Source organism: Electrona antarctica (genome assembly GCF_951216825.1).
Source record: "Electrona antarctica genome assembly, chromosome: 8".
Classification (NCBI taxonomy): domain Eukaryota; kingdom Metazoa; phylum Chordata; class Actinopteri; order Myctophiformes; family Myctophidae; genus Electrona; species Electrona antarctica.
Window position 1 is genome coordinate 19836033 of NC_136789.1, and position 23866 is coordinate 19859898.

General features: G+C 44.2%; 1 protein-coding gene across 2 annotated transcripts in view; it reads left to right on the forward strand.

Moving 5' to 3' along the window:
* The window catches only part of LOC306928251 (A disintegrin and metalloproteinase with thrombospondin motifs 2-like), a 58613-nt gene that overhangs the window by 26889 nt on the left and 7858 nt on the right, over positions 1–23866 (forward strand). For both annotated transcript variants that reach the window (XR_013790662.1, XM_079508218.1), the window contains exons 4-23: positions 1762–1898; positions 2302–2385; positions 2721–2804; positions 3732–3888; positions 4548–4653; positions 5136–5279; positions 7321–7453; positions 8534–8647; positions 10490–10635; positions 11320–11412; positions 11990–12072; positions 14033–14166; positions 14662–14785; positions 15675–15755; positions 16344–16507; positions 17505–17664; positions 19292–19424; positions 19631–19838; positions 20368–20497; positions 21098–21172. Coding sequence is in view for 1 of the 2 variants with exons in the window: in XM_079508218.1 (XP_079364344.1) it covers positions 1762–1898; positions 2302–2385; positions 2721–2804; positions 3732–3888; positions 4548–4653; positions 5136–5279; positions 7321–7453; positions 8534–8647; positions 10490–10635; positions 11320–11412; positions 11990–12072; positions 14033–14166; positions 14662–14785; positions 15675–15755; positions 16344–16507; positions 17505–17664; positions 19292–19424; positions 19631–19838; positions 20368–20497; positions 21098–21172 (2490 nt within the window). In the remaining variant the exon portion in view is untranslated. The remainder of the gene's footprint in view (positions 1–1761; positions 1899–2301; positions 2386–2720; positions 2805–3731; positions 3889–4547; positions 4654–5135; positions 5280–7320; positions 7454–8533; positions 8648–10489; positions 10636–11319; positions 11413–11989; positions 12073–14032; positions 14167–14661; positions 14786–15674; positions 15756–16343; positions 16508–17504; positions 17665–19291; positions 19425–19630; positions 19839–20367; positions 20498–21097; positions 21173–23866) is intronic.

The following is a 23866-nucleotide window of genomic DNA, read 5'->3' on the forward strand; positions in this document are numbered from 1 at the left end:
GAGGGGAGTCAAAGAGAAAAAGGGACAGAAAAGGGGAGGTAGAATATGAGATATGAAGTGGAGACGCACGCACGCACGCACGCACGCACGCACGCACGCACGCACGCACGCACGCACGCACGCACGCACGCACGCACGCACGCACGCACGCACGCACGCACGCACGCACGCAGCGCGCGCGCGCGCGCGCGCGCACTCGCACACACACACACACACACACACACACACACACACACACACACACACACACAGAGCAGCCAAGAAGAGGGGCTTCGGCAGCCAGCTGTAGCTACGTGGCAGAAAGGAAGAGGAAAGTAGGGAGAGAAAGAGAAGAGAAGAGTCCAAACAGAACCAGAGGACGGGCTGGTATTCACCAAAAACACTTATTATATTACCATACTTCCTTCCTTTACACTTCCGCTTCTTTCTGTTCTCCTGAAACCTTAGACCTCTCTCACATGACGGGGTTATCTGATATATAAACATACTGTATGTGTCAATGTGTGTGTGTCCTCCTATGCCCAGCTTTGTGTGTGTGTGTACCCCATAGCGATGATTTGATTGGCTGAGCCATGGAATTGAGGATAAAAAGTGAGGACAGGAAATTGAGGATGCCAAAAGTGATTGGCCGGAATGTGATGATGTATATGATGATGTATGATGATGAGAGCGCCCCTCACTTCACACGGGTGTGATTTTTGTTTTATGAATCGGTGGCTTTCAAAGTGGGGGTACAGTTTCACCACTTAAATTTTACTTTAACCCTATTTTATACTATTCGAACTTAGCTCTCCACAAACGCACAATGCATCACGATTTTTAAGACGCTGACACAAAATATTTTCAAATGAGGGTTCGCGGCCAAATACAATCATTTTCGGGGTCCGGGTTCTTCTTTGAGAACCACTGTGATAAATCTTCAGAGAGGCCTGGGCTGTGGCTCAGCGGTCCAGGCACCTTGGCTGGTAATCCAGTCTGGCAGTGTGCTTCAGGTTCGACTCCCGATCCCGACGGCCTTTACTGCATGCCCCCATTTCTCTCCACATTTCCTGTCAGCCTACTGTCTATCCCTCCATAAAAATATAAAATAAAGGCGAAAGCCACAAAAAAAACATTTAAATAAATAAATATTCAGAGAAACTGGGGTCCCTTCTTAAAAACTATAGGATCAGGATGCCAGTCTCGTTACTAATCGTTGCACCAAGAATGGTTTCCGAGAACAGAGAAGTAGACATCTGGTATATTTGCTGTAACGCCGCTGGGCAGGGACTTGCATCTATTATCTATGGAGGTGCAGTGAATTGTGGGAACAAATCCAGCTCTCTGCGCGTTGGTTGCTGTGAACCCGGCGAGGTCAGGCCAGTCATACAGGAGGCTTCATACACGGACAGAACAGAGCATGTTCGTCCGACAAGTGTGTACGAGGCCTATGACTGGTCTTGTCTGTCTTGTCTGTCCGTCCGTCCGTCCGTCCGTCCGTCCGTCCGTCTGTCTCTCTCTTTCTTCCCTTGGCCTATTGACGACTAAGCTGTTTTTAAACACAGTGTCAGCTGTGAGTTTTAAACACAGTGTGTGTGTGTGTGTGTGTGTGTGTGTGTGTGTGTGTGTGTGTGTGTGTGTGTGTGTGTGTGTGTGTGTGTGTGTGTGTGTGTGTGTGTGTGTGTGTGTGTGTGTGTGTGTGTGATGACACAGTTCATGTACAGTTCGTTTTACACAGCATCAACTAAAACTATGTACACTTTCTTTCTTTCTTTCCTCCAGGTTCTGTTCTAGGAGGTCTGTTGGACGTCGAGGCGCTGAGACAGAAGCAGAACTTTTCCGGTTCCGCGTTCCGGTCCGGCCGTTCCCGTCGCTACGCAGAGGCAGAGGCAGACGACAACGAACTGTTTAACATTGAGGTTGTTCTTCTGTTTAACGTTGCTCCTAAACTCATCAACACTGAGCTTGTTCATGGGTTCATAATTTCATCTCAAGTGTTTAAAGGCATCTTCATTTAACCCATTTTGACCTGAGATCAGATTCTAAAAATGTCTTCTACATCCTGACAGTTTTCTGAAATGTTCTATGTTTCTATGTCAGTCGTTCTTCGATTTTTCAAAAATAGCAGACCTACAAGCTCGTAGCGGGCCACTCGGTGGCGCTCTATGAGCTTGTAGATCTGCTATTTTTCAATAGCTAAAGCATAACATAATGCTAACACCAAAATGGTGTTAAATATGATATTGTACGGTGTGAAACAATACAGCAAAAAAGCTCACTCATCTCCTCATCTCTCCTCCTTGTGTCTGTTTAATCCTATAGGTGTTGCTGGGGGTGGACTATTCCATTTTACACTTTCACGGTCGAGAGAATATTCAGAAATACCTGCTGACGCTAATGAATATAGTAGGTGAAAACACACACATTCACATGAGCACACGCACTTACACACACACACACACACACACACACACACACACACACACACACACACACACACACACACACACACACACACACACACACACACATTACACATATACATACACATACACATACACATGCGTACATGCACACAGACTCACTCACTAATGCTATACGATAACAAATTATATCATCTCATTTGTTTTCCTCCTGTTCACCCTCCCTCCCTTGCTCCTCTCTCTCTCTCTCTCTCTCCCTCTCTCTCTCTCTCTCTCTCTCTCTCTCTTTCTTTTCCTCCATTCCATAATGTCTTTCAGGTGAATGAGATTTACCAGGATCGGACTCTGGGTGCCAATATCAACGTGGTTCTGGTCAGAATCGTCATGCTCAGTGCTACCATGGTACAAAAGCACTCTTCCATTGAGTGGTTCTCCAAGTGGGGTTCCAGGGGGTCCCCAGAACAATTAGGAACACTTTCATTTCACAATTATTTCAACAATGAGAGAGCGTATAAAAATGGCTATTCGGATGGTAGGTCTCACACCCTCCGCTGTTATCTCCCCACCCACTAGACAGTGCCACAATTTTTTTATTTTTTATCATGTGTCTATGAGGTGACAGTACTTCATTAGACACCCTGGAGTCGTTTCTATGTGCAATGGTGTATTAACTTTGTATTTAGGGTTTCTTCCTGGAGGCTGAACCCTTGACAGTCAAACGGGCCAATGAAATAAACAGTAATATAGTGACATCACACTATCAGCCCCTTCCCTAACCCCTCCCCCTTTATCATACAACTACAGCTGTGGGTGCGGCTTCAGTTCAGGTGGATCACCACCCATCATCACCCACCAGGCAAACCAGGCATACTTAATTAATTGATGGGCGTGCCCACATAAAAACAACATTTTAACAAATACTGTACACTTTTTTGAAAAAATTATACCTCCATATATGATCATGTTTTAGGGTGGAAAGAAGTATTTCAAATGTTTAGTACATTTATACGCGAGGAAGATATCGTACTTTTTACTACCACTACAATTATTTGAAAACTTTAGTTACTTTGTATTTTTGTATTTTAGACATTTTGAACACATTCTGCATGCACATGCACAATGCTCTTGTACACTCTGAGTTACAGACCCATAAGGGTCCATTTGGTTCCTAACTATCATTTAGCTGGGGACCCCCTGGAACTCCCTCAAGGACCCCTGGGGGTCCCCGCACCACACTTTGGGAACCACTGCTCAAAGTAAATTTTTAGTAGAAGTAAAACCTGTGAGTATACTGTTCCCATGCACCACTGTTGCCTCCCCATCCATTAGTCTATGGAGTTGATCGAGCTGGGGAACCCCTCCCAGAGTCTGGAGAACGTCTGCCGCTGGGCCTTCCTGCAGCAGAAGCAGGACCCCGGGGATGCAGAGTACCACGACCACGCCATCTTCATCACCAGACAGGAGTTTGGACCTTCTGGCATGCAAGGTAGAAAATAATTATTGTTTGTGTGTGTGTGTGTGTGTGTGTGCGTGCGTGCGTGCGTGCGTGCGTGCGTGCGTGCGTGCGTGCGTGCGTGTGTGCGTAATTTTGAGGTATTCGTACTTTACTTGAGTATTTCCAATATTTTTACTTCTACTCCTCTACATCTCAGAGGCAAATATTGTACATTTACTCCACTACATGTTATTTGAAAACTTTAGTTACTAGTTACGGGGATTATTATTACAAAACACACAATAGTTCAGCCCTGTATTATACATTTCGGCCATTTTAAATATAGTGCTGATCTACAAGCTCATAATGCGTCGTGATGCGGCGCATTGTGAGCTTGTAGATCTGCTATTTTCAAAAGATTTTTATACATTTGAAAACTGGAAATGGGATCTTCTGCATAGTTGATGCCGATAGTTTTGTACTTTTACTCAATATTTTGAATTCCGTATTTGTTACCTGTAACAGAGTAGTTGAGTACTTTTTCCACCACTGCATTTTTGTTAGGTTCATGGTTATTTATTAATGCAAAAGTCAAACTCTCTCTCTCTCTCTCTCTCTCTCTCTCTCTCTCTCTCTCTCTCTCTCTCTCTCTCTCTCTCTCTCTCTCTCTCTCTCTCTCTCTCTCTCTCTCTCTCTCTCTCTCTCTCTAGGTTATGCTCCAGTCACAGGTATGTGTCACCCTGTGCGGAGTTGCACTCTTAACCACGAAGATGGATTCTCCTCAGCGTTTGTGATCGCCCACGAAACTGGACACGTGTGAGAAACAGACACGCACACACAGACCTCACCTCCCCCCACCACGCATGCACGCACACGCACGCACGCACACGCACACGCACACGCACACGCACTCACACGCACACACACACACACACACACACACACACACACACACACACACACACACACACACACACACACACACACACACACACACACAGACTCGCACTCGTTTACATTACAATATCGATTGTCTTATGTTACCTCTCTGTCTGTCTGTCAGTCTATCTGTCTGTCCATCTGTATGCCTAATTGTCTGTCTGTCTGTCTGTCTGTCTGTCTGTCTGTCTGTCTGTCTGTCTGTCTGTCTGTCTGTCTGTCTGTCTGTCTGTCTGTCTGTCTGTCTGTCTGTCTGTCTGTCTGTCTGTCTGTCTGTCTGTCTGTCTGTCTGTCTGTCTGTCTGTGTGTGTGTGTGCGTGTGCGTGTGGGTGTGTGTGTGTGTGTGTGTGTGTGTCTAGGTTGGGGATGGAACATGACGGCCAGGGTAATGAGTGTGGCGATGAGGTTCCCATGGGGAGCATCATGGCTCCGTTGGTCCAGGCAGCGTTCCACCGTTACCACTGGTCGCGCTGCAGCGAACAGGAGCTCAGCAGATACCTGCAGTAAGTGTCTTCTGTTACACCGACGTTGATGACCTGGTGGTGACACTCTCTGTCACAAATATCATAGTCAAGGCATTCAGTGAACACACTGCACTGCACATGTATTACTGTCATTACGGGTGCCAAGCCCCGCAGGTGTCTTCATCATCCTGTAGAACACACGTGTTAAATACTCTATCGGTGGAACTCCTCATTGTCAGGTGAAAAGAAGTGAATCTAAAGGTGCGTTCCCACTGCAAGATAACATAACTTTGTAGTGGTCAGCGTTGGTAAACGCATCACAAGGGATTTTCCAACAGAGACGACGGAACACTTTATTCCCGTCTCCCCATGCGCCTCGTTTGCTGCGCTCGATGCAACATTGCAGCAAGTCACATCTTTGCATTGAATTTAATTGCGCCGTTCTTACCGTAATTCTTACGGTAAGAACACTCCTTCAGAGGAGGCATTAAGGGAATGCAAATGTCGCAGAGTAGCTCAGCTTGAATCCCAAAAAGTGTAATATCTCTCTCCTAAGCCAAGGAGGATTCATCTGGTAGATGTTTGCAGACGGATTACCAGCACTCTCGGAAATGTCCGACAGGACTTCTATTTAGTTAGGCACGGGTAGCATAGCATGCAGAAAGACAAACGTCAAACGGGCTTCAGCACACTGCCTTCTTCAGCGCCAATGATTGATGCTGAAGAAGGCTGTACGCGTTGTCCTGTATGCTGCCCGTTGCCTAACTAAATACAGGTTCCTGAAGGACATTTCCATGAGTGCTGCTAATCCCTCTGCTTGTCTACTACGACCCATCTTCAGTCCAACACTAGGGGTTGGCAGTGACAGGGACTGCAGTACAAACGGAGGGAATTGGCAGTGACCAAATAACTGGTAGAGCTGACTACAGTACATTACACCGGTTCTCAAGAAGTCCCTCTGAGCAGCGAACATTGCCATAGAAACAGAGCAAAATGACCAATATGGAGCTCAGCTGACTGATGTCATAGGACTGAGGGCACAGATAGACTGGCCTCTGATACAACAGTCTGATAACAGGTGCAGCATTAGTCAGTGGATTTCATAGTGGAGGCTGGTCTGCAACCCTCAGGTGTACAAGTTTAATCACTTTCAACCTGGTGGCACCCTTTTGGGCATTAAATAAATAAATAAATGAATACATGAATACATGAATGAATGAATGGTTCTAACATTTCAGAAAATGTTAGAACCACACGATCGGGCCCCGCCGAACCTGACTCCCACTATAGTTTTATTTCTTAAGTGAACTTACAGGATGTGTAGATATATTTGTAGCACCCTGAGAGATAATGCTTTGCTATCTGTCGTGAGTGACTGTGTAACGCTGTGTGGTCGTCAATCGATCATCTGACAGCCCCGGGCCCCCTGGAGTCACGGGCCGGGGTGAAACGACGCCCCCCTTCCCCCCGTAGTTCCGCGCCTGTGTGTGCATAAGTTCCTCTTTCTCTTGCTGTGTTGCCAGTTTTGCAAGAGAAACAAGTGGCCAGGTCTATGAAAACAAGCACAAATGAAAATAGCTGATCTACAAGCTCACAGCGACACATTGTGAGGTTGTACATCTGTTATTTAAAAACACATTGAGAATAAATCGAAATATTTTGAATATTTTTCAAACATTTTAATAAAAAAGGCACAAAATATGTTCAGATGGATGTCTGTGGACAATTACATCTGGGGTTCCTTAATGTGAAGAAATGTGGAAGCAAGCCACTTTAGAATCAAGCCCAAAAAATCATCAACCAGCAACTACCAATAATTTATTGGCAAGTGACTTAATTTACAGAAAAAACAAGTCAAAGGTTGCTTATAATAAGCAGACATGGTAACACGGCCTGAAGGAAGCAAAGCACACACACAAGGAGCCCCAGTACGTTGGTGGGGAAAAACATGGATAGACATATTGATGATCTTATCACATCCAAAGAGATCACACTAAAAGGTTGATGAGGTTATGTCTCACTCTCGACCTCTGTAACTCTGTCTCACTCTCGACCTCTGTTACTCTCTGTCTCACTCTAGTAAATATGAGTGTCTCCGTGACGACCCGTTCGATCATGATTGGCCCTCTCAGCCACAGCTGCCAGGTCTGGACTACTCCATGGACGAACAGTGTCGCTATGATTTTGGATATGGATACAGTATGTGTACAGCGGTGAGTCAGCCTGTCGGTTGGTCAGTCGGTCGGTCGGTCAGTCAGTCAGTCAGTCAGTGGCCCGGCGCTACAGGGGTGCCAGAGTGGGCCCCGGCACCCTCAGTTTAAGTTTTATTTAGGCCCTACCTATTGTTTTACTAGATGAAAATGAGATGTGCCCCCTCGCCATTTTCAACTGCCCCCCTCGGTCATTTCATCCTGGAGCCGAGCCTGCGTGTTGGTTAAAACATTTCAGAAGAAAACACAATAAAGGCCAGGACTTATTTCCATTGTGGTCCTGCATGACAGAGTGACCCTGGATTACACTGGAAGCCAGTTCACTTCATATGTGAGACCGAAAAAACTATTGACCCTGTCCCTGATTAGTCTATTCTGAGAAGACAGAGTTTAGACTCTAGAATGTACTGTCTGTACATTTTTATTGTCTTCCATTAATTTTTTTCACCCTTTCCCCCCGAGCAGATTGCTGTAACGAGTTAAAACACCATCAGAAACAAATTAGATTATGTCAGCCCACTTTAATACTTTCCAACTGGGTTTTTGAGAGAGAGAGAGAGGGAGAGGGAGAGAGAGAGAGAGGGAGAGAGAGAGAGAGAGAGGGAGAGGCTTCTTTTTGTTGTGTGTTTGTAGTTAATTTAGGACAAGGTTGGGATAGCGCTGTCTGTCATTCACAGTCTGCTACAGTATATAGTCTCTTATGTAATTCATGGAATGTTAGCGTCTACTGTCAAATAGGCTAATCTCTTTCACAGGCCTGCTCTGGCCTGCGGGCTGTGTGTGTGCGTGCGTGCGTGCGTGCATGCGTGCGTACAGTGTGTGTGTGTGTGTGTGTGTGTGTGTGTGTGTGTGTGTGTGTGTGTGTGTGTGTGTGTGTGTGTGTGTGTGTGTGTGTGTGTGTGTGTGTGTGTGTGTGTGTGTGCGTGCGTGTGTGTGTGTGTGTGTGTGTGTGTGTGTGTGCGTGCGTGCGTGTGCATGTGAGTCCATCTGTCTGTGCTTGTTTGTGTTTGTGTGTGCGTGCCTGCGCGAGTGCGCGTGCACAACTGTCTGTCTATCTATGTGTTTATTCATGTATCTCTCTAGTACAGTACCTACGACCCGTGTAAGCAGCTTTGGTGCAGTCATCCTGACAACCCGTTCTTCTGTAAGACTAAGAAAGGTCCGCCCATCGATGGCACAAAGTGTGGACCTGATAAGGTATGGAGACCTGTGTTACATTCAATTATTGTATCAGTGATTGAATCAGTGATTCTCAACATCTTTCATTTCAATGACCCCCATGTGGACAAAATATATTTACCTCTGGGACCCCAATCTACATCGTCAGTGTTTATTTCAATCTGAGAGAATACAAGTGGCACCAAATGGACCCACACAGTATGGGAAAAATGTTTACACTCTCAGAGTTACCCTCCAAGTGTCCCATGGAGGTCTCTGGACCAGATGTTGAGAAACAGTGTTTTAATTCATTTTATACTAATCTTAACCCCACACGGTCAGAACCTGAGTATTCATTTATGGATTTGTAAATCAGATAGTGTACAACCAAATGGACAAATTCAATTTATCCAATTTCAGACACATAAGACCATATCTAACAACAGATGCAGCTAAACTCTTCATGCATGCTATGATTTTTTCACACATAACCTATTGTTTCACAACCTGGTCACAGACAAATCAGACAACTTTAAAACCCATAGAATCACTTTACAAACAGACATTAAAAACACTGGATCAAAAGCCCAACCGTTACCACCATTGCCATATAGTTCTAAAGTACAACTTGTTTAATTTTGACAGCTTTAAACATTTTGCAGATGACTGCCTCATTTTTAAGATCTTAAATGGACTTGCACCTCCACCACTGAAACAGTTCATAGATCGAAGGGACAGTGGTGACAGAGCAACAAGGGCAACTACCAGAGGGGACTGTGAAGTGCCAATCAGACGTAGTGTGTTTGGTAAAACAGTCTTCTCTGTTAGAGCCTCCCATCACTGGAACAGTCTCCCCACAGAAGTAAGAGAGACTTCCAACTATCTGACCTTCAAATTCAACCTGAAAAGGTGGCTAAAAACGATTCAAATCTGTAATCATGAGTAACTATCAGCACTATTTAGTATTTACAACCGGTGTCATTTCTTTGTGGAGTTGCTGTTGTTCTGTCCCCTGTACCATGTTGATCTGTTCCTGTATTTTACTGTATTGTACTGTGTTTTCGTATGGACATGGTGTTGGGTGCTGGCACATATGCACACATGGCATCAACGCATGGTGCTGTGTGCCGGCACACACACTCTGTCTTTCTTTTATCTGTTGTATTGTGTTTTCGTATGGACATGGTGTTGGGTGCTGGCACATATGCACACATGGCATCAACGCATGGTGTTGTGTGCTGGCACACTACACTATGTCTTTCTTTTATCTGTTTTGTATTTTGCTTTTGTATGGACATAGTGTTGGGTGCTGGCACATATGCACACATGGCATCAACGCATGGTGTTGTGTGCTGGCACACTACACTATGTCTTTCTTTTATCTGTTTTGTATTTTGCTTTTGTATGGACATAGTGTTGGGTGCTGGCACATATGCACACATGGCATCAACGCATGGTGTTGTGTGCTGGCACACTACACTATGTCTTTCTTTTTATCATTCATTTCTTAAGAGCCTGCCCAGGGACTACAGATGAAATTTAGCTTTGGCTAACTCTGGCCCATTTACATTGATGTGAAAACTGACATGTTGATTAAGGAGCTTTGTCCCTGTCAAATAAATAAATAAATAAATACATAAATGTGGTTAATTGTACACTGTGGATCTGATCCAAGTTGAGCCTAATCTTATTTTGAATCGCTCAGTGTAGAATAGTCTTTGATCTTGGGGGGGAAACCGTTAGTGAGGCTTCCAGAAAACTGAGGGAAATGGCCACTTCACCGTTCGTATCCATTGAATTTCAAGTGCACACAGTGTGTGTTTCAAGTTCAAGTGCATCATGTGATCTGAATCGCCCCCCCCCCCCTCTTCTCGCCCGCAGCACTGCTTCAAAGGTTACTGCGTCAGGCTGAACCCTGCCCTGCTGAGACGCGACGGCAGCTGGGGGGCGTGGAGCCCCTTCGGAAGTTGCTCCAGGTCGTGCGGGGGAGGGGTCCAGTTCCGGACGCGAGGGTGTGACAACCCGAGGTGAGTGACCCGCCATACCGTGCCGTCAGTCACCCGGTGATGGTATAGTAAACACAGTCAGTCAGTCAGTCATCCGGTGATGACACTGTAAACACAGTCAGTCAGTCAGTCATCCGGCGATGACACTGTAAACACAGGTGGGGGTTGGGGTCCCAGATGACAATTTAAGGACTTTTAAGACAGTTACTTTTTGATGCATACATTTTAATAAAGACTTTTTAATACCTAAAAACAATAAGAAAGAAAGAAAGAAAGAAAGAAAGAAAGAAAGAAAAGAAAGAAAGAAAGAAAGACCATTACTTGATTAGAAGTAGCCTAATCAATAAACTATACAATACAAACTGTTCAAAAATTGGCCAAATTGTCAAATAATATAAGAAAGAGGCAAGAACATTGTGGAAATAGCCGATCTACGCCTAGCGTTGTGAGCCGTTGTGAGCTTGTAGATGGGCTATTTTCACAACATGTATCTGTGGAACCGCGTCAAACACAATGGAATGCCTCAACTCCTTACATTCTAAGTGATTTTCAGGCTGAGGGTGAGAGGGGGGGGGGGCGCGGGCTCCCCAGTTCAATATGATTATTTTGGGAGGGGTCGCGACCTGAAAGGGTTGAGAACACCACCGAGGTAGAGGAAGGAAGGAAGAGCCAATGTGATGATGTCATGCTCCCTGTCACCTCCAGGCCGGCCAACGGGGGGCGCACCTGCTTCGGAAACACTTACGAGTTTCAGCTGTGTAATAAGCTGGAGGAATGCCCCGGTCTCACTGACTTCAGGTCAGTGTTGCACTTAGAACAGCATGTGCCTCGTTTTGCCATTTTATTCTACCATGTTGTTCTAATTTATAAAATAAATGTTGTTGCCCCCTCTAGTAAGTTATGATATGATATTGTATTTCTGTACATCCATATCACATGACCTGTAATCTTGTACAGTAGCCTACAGTATGTTGTATGCATTTTCTTATAATACAATTCTAATAAGAAACTGGCGGCGGCCATCTTGAAAATCCGACCTTTCGCATGGTCAAACTTCTGGTAAACTTTTAGTATGTTATTAAGGACACCAAATACTACAAAAAACAGTTGAGACACCTTTTGTTCCGATTTTTTGTTTTAGAGTCAAGCCATAATTGCACCCGCCTAGAATGAAACAAAGAACTCACCCACTTTCTGTTATTTGCTATACTTAAGCCTTATTTTCAAAGATTTTCTAAAATCTTTTTTTTTAAATAGTTTCAATAGTCTACAAACTCACAACGTGGTGCAACGCTATGCGTTCGTAAGAATCTTGGCTGTGCAAAAGCTTTACTGTTGTAATAAATCAATGTTGTAATGACACTGTGTGTTGCAGAGCGGAGCAGTGTAAGGGATGGGACCCCTACTTTGAACATGACGGGCAGAAACACCACTGGCTACCGTATGAACACCCGGACCGTAAGAACACACACACACACACACACACACACACACACACACACACACACACACACACACACACACACACACACACACACGGTTGACATGTTTGGTCGACCTCAGTGACCTTTGTACTCCCGTCAAATCTGGAAGGGTTGAAGATCAAACGTGTTTATGGGGAACTTGAGTGCTTGAAAGTTGAACTTGAGAACGTTGCCTTTGGTCTAAGTGTGCGTGCGTGCATGCGTGCGTGCGTGCGTGTGTGTGCGTGCGTGTGTGTGTGTGTGTGCGCGTGAGTGCGCGCGTGTGTGTGTTCAGACAGACAGACAGACAGACAGACAGACAGACAGACAGACAGACAGACAGACAGACAGACAGACAGAGTAGATGTGTGGGGGTGCCTGGTGGCTCAGCCGTTTACTGCACAGACCACATGCTCCTTGGGAGCACGAGGACCCAGGTTTGAATCCGACCCCCTGTCAGGTCTCACATAATGTCTCTCCTCTCTCTCTCTCCCTCTGCCCTTGGTTTCCTCTAGTCTCTGTACAGTCTACACTGACCTCTCTGAAATAAAACAATGACATCTTAAAAACAAATTATGTTTGTGTGCGTTTGCATGAGTTCATGAGAGAGTTTGTGCACACAGAGGGTGGGTCTGTGTGTGTGCGCACGAGCGCAAGTACGCCTGTGTTAGCACATGGAAAACTCATCAGCCAAGAATCTGCTCTCTGCTGATTTGTCTGTTATTGGAAAGAAATTAGCCGCCTCTCCCTTTAACCGTTTAGAGACAGGGCAGAACTAATATTTTGATATCCTCTTCTTTTAACGTTGAGCTATTTTCTTTCTTCTTTTTTTTTTCTTTTTTTTTTACTCGTTCAAACCAACCGCTTCTCTCACTATACATCTGCAAAGCTCTGCCAAGATGTATCATTTCCCACCATTTGAATCATTCCAATCCCACAGGGTCACACTGGTCATTTTGTCTGTGATTAATCTGTGTTTCACAGTTTGTGAATACACTAAGCATTCTACTTTCAGTAAAGTCCCTAGATGGCAGAGTGTCACCTGTTTGGAACGTGTGGAATCCACACATGTGAGGTAGATTCTGACACGGGAGTGGATTTTCACTCTCGTCCCATCCCAGTGATCCCACTCCCACAGAAAATATGCTATCCCTTCCCAATCCTGGGCCAGAGTTAAAACAATATCCCATCCCATCCCACTCCTGGTAGAATGACCCCCGATCCCACTCAGAATAACTCCCACTCCCATATCCCGCTCACGTAGTTTTGTTTTTGTTCTGTTTTCATTTCTGACTTAACCTCGCATCTCGTTTGGAATATAAACGCTTCTAGAGAGACTTTAGATGTGACAGCGCGAGGTAGTAACGGAACATTATGTCTCCCGGTTTTGTGGGGTAATGGAAGGCGGGGCTTTTCAGAGTAAAATCTGCCTCATCTGCATGGCACTATAGCGCCATTATTTTTGAAAAATCCCGGCGCATTCAAAGTGTTAATTCATAAATTAGTAATTAGGAAAGGCAATTCTGCCCGCTCCCGTTGACTTTTCATTGCCATCCCGTCCCAATCCTGGGATTAATACAAATTTAAATCCCATCCTGCGGGAATCGGGAATACCGAAAAAAAGGCAGAGTGCCTCTTTAAGGCACTCTATGTATGGATTCATGTCTGGCCTGGAGGAGTCCCGGAACAGTGTTGTTGAGGATAGTCAATAGTGGGAAGAGCTGTCTCCGCTACTCGTAAAAACTGCCTCTATTTATGATTTTATGGTTTTTAACGGTTTAATTTATTTCATATGTTTTGTCTATTATTTGTATGAACTCTATGAACTCTATGAGTGTCTGGAATAAAGTTTGAATAGAATTGCCTCTCTCTCTCTCTCTCTCTCTCTCTCTCTCTCCTCTCTCTCTCTCTCTCTCTCTCTCTCTCTCTCTCTCTCTCTCTCTCTCTCTCCCCAGCTGATGAGCGCTGTCATTTATACTGTCAGTCAAAGGAGACAGGCGACGTTGTGTCCATGAAAAGAATGGTGCATGATGGGACCCCATGTTCCTACAAAGACCCGTACAGCGTTTGTGTCACAGGAGACTGTGAGGTGGGTAATAGTCACAAAGACCCGTACAGCGTTTGTGTCACAGGAGACTGTGAGGTGGGTAATAGTCACTGGAGACTGTGAGGTGGGTAATAGTCACTGGTGTGTCACAGGAGACTGTGAGGTGGGTAATAGTCACTGGTGTGTCACAGGAGACTGTGAGGTGGGTAATAGTCAGTGGAGGAAAAAGTACTACATTTCTTTACTTAAGTAAAAGAGTCAATACTGCAATGTAGAAACAACTAAACAAGTATATTTTCATAGTTTTACTTTCCCATGTTGATACAATGATATTGATAGATTGATTTTATGTGGTGATAGTACAGAAAAGAGAGCATTAGCACTTCACGACATACAGGTTTCAAGTTTACGTGTACAGTATAAGTCGTTTTATAAACGAAGGCAATTTGTCGAGTCAAAATGTCAAAAGGATGAATTTTCCCTCGGGGATCAATAAAGTCTAACAGTGAACTTGTTAATAATGGTGTTGCATTGCAGCATGTTGGCTGTGACTACCTGATAGCGTCAGACAAGCAGGATGACAGGTGTGGAATATGCGGAGGGGACAACAGCAGCTGTAAGATCATCAAGGGAAACTTCACACGCAGCACCAAGAAACAAGGTAACGCACGCACGCACGCACGCACGCACGCACGCACGCACGCACGCACGCACGCACGCACGCACGCACGCACATGTACACACACATGGTTTTCTGTCCATAGCTTATCTTCGATTCAGTTTTCCGCTCTGTCTCTACACCAATGTCATCTTGTCATGTGCACAGAAGGGGCGTGGTCCGGACGTATTCAGTTTCATGAGGAGGGGGGGACGCCCCCTCCTCCTTTGAGAAGAAGAAACGTTACAGTACGTTCCTGAGCTGGAACGTACTGTAACAACTGGCTGCCTTAGTTGTGCCTGTCTTAAATAATGTAAACATCAGAGGCAGCTCGAGCCTCGAGCTGTACTGGAGCCTGTATTGAACGAGGACGTCACGCCAAAGTACTAAATGTAGTTCTTTGGGAACTTTTTTCAAACTATTGAAAACAAAGAGTGAACAGTTGAGTCCATATCATGAAGTTAGTTCAGTTGAATAGCCTACGTTATCAATCATCAATGGTAAGAAGAGGACGATGCCTGACGTCTCAGCATATAGGCTATGCAGTAAGCAGGCAGACACTGTAGCTGCTTGTGCCCTCAAGCCACAGTCAGGAGTTTTTCTAGAGCACACATCCGAATCAGGTAAGGATGGCTGGCTTTGCTGTGACTGTTGCTGTGTTTTGCTGTGTTTTGGCTGTGTTTTGCCTTGAAATCCAAGGGGGGCAAAAAAGCAATTTTGTGCAGTGCACACACGCTTCGCCAGTCTGCCCCGAATCGGACCCCTCCAGTTCTGAATTCCCCTCTACGCCCTTGCATCTTGTATAATAGTCACTAGACTTGTTATATTATATACTGTAACTATGATCCAGACTAGCTACTGATTTACTGTTTTTTTCACTGTGTTTTTCTAGGCTTCCTGAAGATCCTTGAGATTCCCAAAGGAGCTAGACACCTGCTGATCCAGGAGTTTAAAGGAACGCCGCACATTCTGGGTAAAGAGGAAGTAGTTCTTACATCACATCCTGTGTGAGAGACAGAGTACAGGTGTCACAAATAAGGAAGGTTTACGTTAACCCATTTTGACCTGAGATCAGATTCTAAAAATGTCTTCTACATCCTGACAGTTTTCTGAAAAAGCTATGTTTCTATGTCAGTCGTTCTTCGATTTTTCAAAAATAGCAGACCTACAAGCTCGTAGCGCGCCACTCGGTGGCACGCTATGAGCTTGTAGATCTGCTATTTCTCAATAGCTAAAGCATAACATAATGCTAACACCAAAAGGACAAAAATACATCAAATGAAACCAATGAAACGTGTCCCACACAATAACCAAGTAAAGATGACACCCATTGGTGAGAGGATAAAAGTTTTATCTCGTACTCTGGGTAAATTGCTTACCTACACAGTACAACCAAAGCTAGTTCATTGACATCCTTGCAAAGTACTGCGAAACAAGAACCTTTTCATGACAACTACTGCTGATTCATTGAAACCTGATTAATTTCCCATCGTTAATAAACTGCCATGTGTTGATATGGAAAGGGGACTGTGTTCACGTTGTTTATTTCTTCCTGTATTAGCGTTGAAGGACCAGGAGACTCGCCACGTGTTCCTCAACGATGAAAACGATTTCCCAGAAAGCCGTGTGGTGATAGAGAAGGGTGTGGAATGGGAATACCACAATGACGACGACCGCGAGTCCATTCAGACCACGGGACCATTAAAATATGGGGTTGTGGTCATGGTAATGCTAATAAATTAGAGGTTACTCATTCAAATGTTTTTTGGCTTAGGTCGTTTTTCCTTGACCACAAATGATAAGAATGTTGTTTAGATACGTAGCATGTTGTTTAGACAGATGCTAGGTTCGATGTTAACCATGTACAGTATCCTAGTTTTTCTGAGGCACTACAATGTTCTCTTTGCACTAGTATGTGACTTATTTGCCTTGTGTGTTGACAAGGCCAAGGGTTCATGCTTACTGTGATTTCACACATCGTTAGCCTCATAGCCTAATTGCCTCATATCTATTAAGATTTTCAGGAAAGAAGAGATGAAAATTCACTAAGTCATCTAGTTGACTTAGGCAATTATGAGAAAGGACAGTAGAGTTAAGGAGAAATGTCAATTTGGCCCCAAAGAATATTTAGGCAATTATGCTAAGGCTTACGAATGCAAGTCACTATGGATTAGAGTCTTCATGCCTGAATTGTAATGACTATCAGGTAAAATATAGCATTGTGGTCATGGTAAGATACTATAATGGCACATATTGGATAACCGGGTGATTAGCCAATACGTGATTGATGATTGATTAACCAGGTGCATATGGAGCTGTGTGAGCGAATGTAAATATCACGTAAAAATTATTTAGAGACAAATAGAAGTCTTTGCATGTTTTAACCCATTAAAACGGGGAAAGCATCTGTGTTACATTTGTACAATCCTTTTAACCACTTTAACCATATTTTATACTTTGGCCATGATCTCGTGTTCAAAATGTGTGCAAATCATTGAAAAGCAAACATTTTGAACTCCAATCTTTGCTTCTGGGGGTTCCTGGAACTAAATATTTTTGAGATGGGGGTCTGTGCGGCCAAATACCTATCATTTTGCGGGTCCTTGACATGAAAATGATTTGAGCACCACTGATATAGTAACATACTAACATGGGGTTTTCCAGATTTTCTTTTAGAATCAGCCTCAGGTCTTAATGGGTGAATCCCTCTCTCCTCTGTTAGATCCGTCCTGAAGGTGACGCCAAGGTGACTCTGTCCTACAAGTACATCATTCACAAGGAGCTGTACTCGTCCATAGAGAGCAACCTGCTGCAGGAGGACATGACCTTCTACGAGTGGGCTCTGAAGAAATGGTCCATCTGCTCCAAACCCTGTGGAGGAGGTACAGTACAGTAGTACTAGGAGCTCACACTCACCCCACTGCCACACTGTTTACACCCTGAGGAATATTATATCATCTGCTCCAAACCCTGTGGAGGAGGTACAGTAGTACTAGGAGCTCACACTCACCCCACTGCCACACTGTTTACACCCTGAGGAATATTATATCATCTGCTCCAAACCCTGTGGAGGAGGTACAGTAGTACTAGGAGCTCACACTCACCCCACTGCCACACTGAGGAATATTATATATCATCTGCTCCAAACCCTGTGGAAGAGGTACAGTAGTACTAGGAGCTCACACTCACCCCTCTGCCACACTGAGGAATATTATATATCATCTGCTCCAAACCCTGTGGAAGAGGTATTGTAGGAGGTTTACACCATGAGGAATATTTAAAGATGGAGTGCCGTGATTGTTGTGTATTTTCCAGTTGTTCATGTGTTTATGAGGTGACAGTACTTCATTAGACCAGGGACCTAATGTGGTTGTTATGTGCAATGATGTCTTCCCTTTGTATAAAAAAACAGTGATATAGTGACATCACAATATCATCCCCTCCCCTAACCCCTCCCCTTTATCATACAACAGCTTCAGTTCAGGTGGATCACCACCCATCACCACCCACCAGGCAAACCAGGCATACTTAATAAACTGGTGTGCTGTAAAAACAAAATTTTAACAAATACTGTCATGTTTTAGGGTGGAAAGAAATCCACATCATTAATGGCACTCCTGCGTTGCTGCTATCGGCTCGTTCCTTAAGCAAACACGATCCTTTGTTATACAGTATGTATGTGGATGAAAAGGTGTAATACCTGCCTCTTCTAGCAGAGTGTACTCCTGCATAATCTGCCAAAAGTTTTCCTGCAGGATGGAGATAATGGCAATTTAATGATTGTTAGATTAGCTTGTTTACTTGCGAGTACAGAGGCCAGTGATGATTAAATGACAGCGTGAAGGTTAAGTGTTGTTTAATTGTAGTTTCATAATTAAAACAGTGCCTACTGGTCTGGTACCAGGGATGTTCTGCTCTTCATTACAAGATGGATTCAGAACGTCGGAAGATGCGCCGTTGATTGATTGAAATAAAACCATTTAGAAGGGGGGCATTTGGAGAGCGGATTACTCAAATTGATATGTATTTTTTTCATATCACTATTCACTATACACTATACATTATTCACTATACATTCCCATCTCTAAATTTGGCTGAATACAAAAGGGCACATGTCAACTCTGAGGGCAAAATGACAGGTGCACGTGCCTGAGAGGAACACAGAGAGTGAGCGAGAGAGACCACTAAAAGAATGACAGGAAAATAAGGAGACAGACTTGTCAGAAATCATATTAATTTTACAGGTACAGTAGATGATCGGCTTTGTTCCATCTTGTACAGTACACATTAAAATCCTTAATGTCCTTACGCGGTCCCTTACAGGTTGCATTTGTACACTTTTTGAAGTTAAATTTGCGTGTCTTCCCCCCATCTCTCTCCCCATTTCCTGTCAGACTACATTCATCCTATCAATAAAGGCTGAAAAAGCCAAAAAAAATATATATATATCTTTAAAAATGAACACTTGAGAATTTCACTGTGCATGTGTTTGTTCTGTCTTGTTACCAGGGAAACAGTACACACGTTTCGGCTGCAGGCGGAAAGCTGACGGGAAGATGGTCACTCGCACTCTCTGCATGAACATCAACAAGCCCAGAGCCATCAGCAGAACATGCAACATGCAACCCTGCACGGAACCTGTGTACGCAATGCACCACACGCACGCACGCACGCACGCACGCACGCACGCACGCACGCACGCACGCACGCACGCACGCACGCACGCACGCACGCACGCACGCACGCACGCACACACACACACACACACACACACACTCATACACACCATCTTCCTATTTCTGTTTCTTCATTTATTTCCTCCTCTCTTTCCCGTTCCCCATCAATTAGCTGGCAGACAGGTGAGTGGGGGGAGTGCAGCGCCTCTTGTGGACAGACGGGGTATCAGGCTCGTTGGGTGGGGTGCCAGCAGCCTCAGCCCAGCGGGGGGCAGCGTTCTGTCAACAGTAAGATGTGTAACGATGACAGACCAGAAGGCAAGAGGCCATGCAACCGAATCCTCTGTCCTGCAATCTGGAGAGCTGGGCCCTGGTCCCAGGTAAGCACTCTGTAGTATGTATACAATCTAGTTGCTGAGGCCCGCACATCGTAGACACACGCACACGCGCTGTAATTAGCTGTAACATAAGAAACGTAGGACCTGTATAATAATCAAAGAGTTTTTTCCTTTTGTTTAAAATATAAATAATATAATTAATTAATAAGAAACAATCTAGAAGAAGACACTGATTATGATGCTGACTGTTTTTTATGTACAGTATGTGCACACAAACAAACAAAATGTCTGTATGCGGAATTATCTGTGCGTGTGTCTATAGATTTTTGTGTATTCATAAGTATGTATGATGTATGTGACTGTAGGTCCATGCATTGTGTATCTATGAATGTCTGTGACTGTCTATTTGTATGTCTGGATTTGCATGCACATGCATGTGTCAGTGTTTGTGCAGTATACTGTATACATCTGTGTGTGTGTGTGTGTGTGTGTGTGTGTGTGTGTGTGTGTGTGTGTGTGTGTGTGTGTGTGTGTGTGTGCGTGTGCGTGTGCGTGCGTGCGTGCGTCTCAGTGCTCGGTGACCTGTGGGAATGGCACCCAGGAGCGTCAGGTTCAGTGTAACAGTCCAGACAACGCTGTGGGGCTCTGCAGAGAAACCAAACCCATCGTAACCCGCACCTGCCACTTCATGCCCTGCAACGGTACGAATAAAGTCATCCTGTGAATTCATTACTGCTACATTTACAATATGTTACATCTATACAATGATGGGCACCTTATATTATTTGCCAAACATACCCAATCTACAAGCTCACAAGCTTGTAGATCGGCTATTTTTGGCGAAGAGAGAGAGAGAGATACTAGTACGACCTATAGTACAGACAGAGCCCTGGGCCACTCTTGTCAACAAAGTATAGGGTTTAAGTGGTTAAACAATCACCACTGATAAATACCATGCCCTGAAGAAGACACGGTGTGTTAAAACCGCTTGGTGTTTGGTGGCTTTTTATTTGTTTTAATATGTGATAGCCCTGTCTAGATAATAAAGGCTTTTTATTTGTTTTAATATGTGATAGCTCTGTCTAGATAATGAAGGCTTTTTATTTGTTTTAATATGTGATAGCTCTGTCTAGATAATAAAGGCTTTTTATTTGTTTTAATATGTGATAGCCCTGTCTAGATAATAAAGGCTTTTTAATCTATCCTTGCTCTAGAGTGTGCTTGAAGCCCGTCCTGATGGGACCCCTCTTCATGAGAAATACCACTAATCTGACTATTGTGGTGTTTGTCTCCCTCTGCAGGTGACCAGCGGAACTCCATCATCCAATGGCTCTCCAGATCCAATCCTCAGTTCCCAGCTCCCAAGATCTCCTCCAGTAAAGAACACCTCCCCTCCTCCTCCTCCTCTTCTTCCTCTTATCTCACCTCCATGCCTCCGTCCTGCGGCTGGATTCCAACTCTGTCTCTTTTGCTGGCTGTTGACTGTCTCTTTCACGTCTGAATCTGACAGACTTCTCCACAACAAACTCTTGTGTGTCTCTGTTTAACGTCACTGCTAATACTTTTCTGGTCACTTTGCATCCCTGCTAACCTCTTTCCATAAATTAACCTTTTAGGGTTTTCTGGGGTGTAGCCTAGGGCAATACCAACCACTCTAAACTCATTAAGATTCTACAAATGCCTTCCAAATCAGTCATTCTCACACTTTCAAGAATTTTTAAAAATGACACAAATGCTTTCCCGGCTTTAATGGGTTAAGGGAGGTGTAAGTGATATTTGTTTTGTCAAAAATAATTGTTAAACAGCTCTACATTCTGATACTAATAATTTCTATACAGTGTTTATTCAGCAATAGGGGTCGCTCCAGCTCTTTGGTAAAATAGAAAATACCAGGTCGGGATACCAATTTCATCCAATCAGGAGAGTAAACTCCTGAGGATACAGGATAAAACAAGTGATATTGGAAGTGATTAAACAAAACAAAACAAAATTAGCAGACAACATGGAAATGGAACGCTATCCAAATGAAGCTGATACATGATTTTTGTTGGGTTCTTTCTCCTGATTGGATACAATTGGTATCCTCACAGTGACAGTACATTTTCTGTTTGCTAAAGAGCTGGAGAGATGGGGAGACTCCTGTTTCTGTGACACTCTATAACAATGAGTGTAGTTTACAAAAGGTTTCATGCCTTTAATGAACAGAAAATGCATTTTCAGGCTATTAATGATATCTGATACAAAGTTGTTTGTACAGTATGTGTACAGTAAGTGAGGAACAAAAGGTGAGGTTATGATCTGAACCATGGTTATAGATATAGAGACTGGTGAGTGGTGGTGTTGGGGTGAGAATGCTTAAATAACTATTCCAAACCAAGGTAGAGCATAGTGTAGTGATCTCATAACCTCAGGAGTATAACCAGGTCGCAAAAATAGACCTTTTTCATGGCAGCCATATTGACATAGTAGAGTAAACACAGGTGTTACCAATTATACAAATTAGGGTTACATTATACTAATTAAGGGGGGCATAGACCACCAAAATAAACCAACAGAAGATAAACAGACTACTCACCGAAGTGACCGTGTGTGTGTGTGTGTGTGTGTGTGTGTGTGTGTGTGTGTGTGTGTGTGTGTGTGTGTGTGTGTGTGTGTGTGTGTGTGTGTGTGTGTGTGTGTGTGTGTGTGTGTGTGCGTGCGTGCGTGCGTGCGTGCGTGCGTGCGTGCGTGCGTGCGTGCGTGCGTGCGTGCGTGCGTGCGTGCGTGCGTGCGTTACAAGATCTCCCTTTTTCCATTCTGGTTCATGCGGTTCAATTTATTTGTAATTGCATTGCAATTATGGTTAACAAGAGGCCTTAGCATGACGTCAGGGTCTTTACTCTGCTGTGAAACAGGTCTACCTATCTATATCTATAAATGCACCAAGTCTCTGTCTGTACGTCTGTCTGTACGTGTGTAATCCACATAAGTTACGTAACTCGAGAACCGTTCGTCCCACCGACTTCTGCACCCCAGTGCCCGGTGTCGAGTCGGTCGGAACCACGGTTGTCCAGAACTGCCCCAAAAAGGCCTCTGCCCGGGCTCTGGACAGGGCCCGAGCATGGTTCATATATGGAGCTGTTCTGACATCCCACCACTCCATATTTGGGCATGCCTGACACAGAACTCCATAAGCTAGCCTGTTCTGACATCACAACACTCACACTCATATTTGGGCATGCTCCATATTTGGGACACATACAGAAATCTCCTGATATGGGCATACAAGGGACACAGACAGATGGGTGGAACCTGGAACGTGTACTTTGCATTTCCAGTTGTCCAGAACCAGCACAAAAGATCATTTGGCATGCTTGACAAAGAACTCCATATATGGGCATAAAAGGGACACACATTATAATAACTGGGTGGGGCATGCATTTCCGGTTCTCCAGAACCAGCACAAAAGCCTCTGCCCGGGCTCTGGACCTGATCACCCCTATATCTCCATATATGGATCTGGCCTGTTCCGACATCACAACACGAGCACCGCTCTAGTTGGGCAAATGTCCCAGAAATCTGTTGAAGTCACTGGCCACAGAAGCTGATAGGAAGTGGCTCCTCGCCCGTCTTGTAAATACTGGTCATTGGACAAAGAATTCGATTGAAGAAAAGAAAAACATATTTTGTGCCATGAACATCGCTTTTGCCTTTACACTGGACAAGGTGTGTTTAAGACTCACAACGATGATTAAAGTGAATCTGTTTCTCAAGCCAGAACCTCCGCGTTGCCATTGTAAATGTGGGGTGTCTAAAGTAAACATGCTTGTTGTCGAAGTAAATACTATTATTTGTTTCATGGATGGATGTGGATGGACATATAAAAGTAGATGTTGTATTCACTCATTCTTTCTAGAAGGTTTCTGTATGGTCATTGTAATTCTAAATGAAAAAAACCGAATGTGTAGTAAATTGGAAATATGTTTTAGTTTTTTGAAAGAAAGAAAGAAGTTTCAAAGAAAATTAGCTGGGGGGAAAAACAATGCTATACTCGGGTGCAGTGTCAGGTGTATAATGTGAATAGAGGTGGT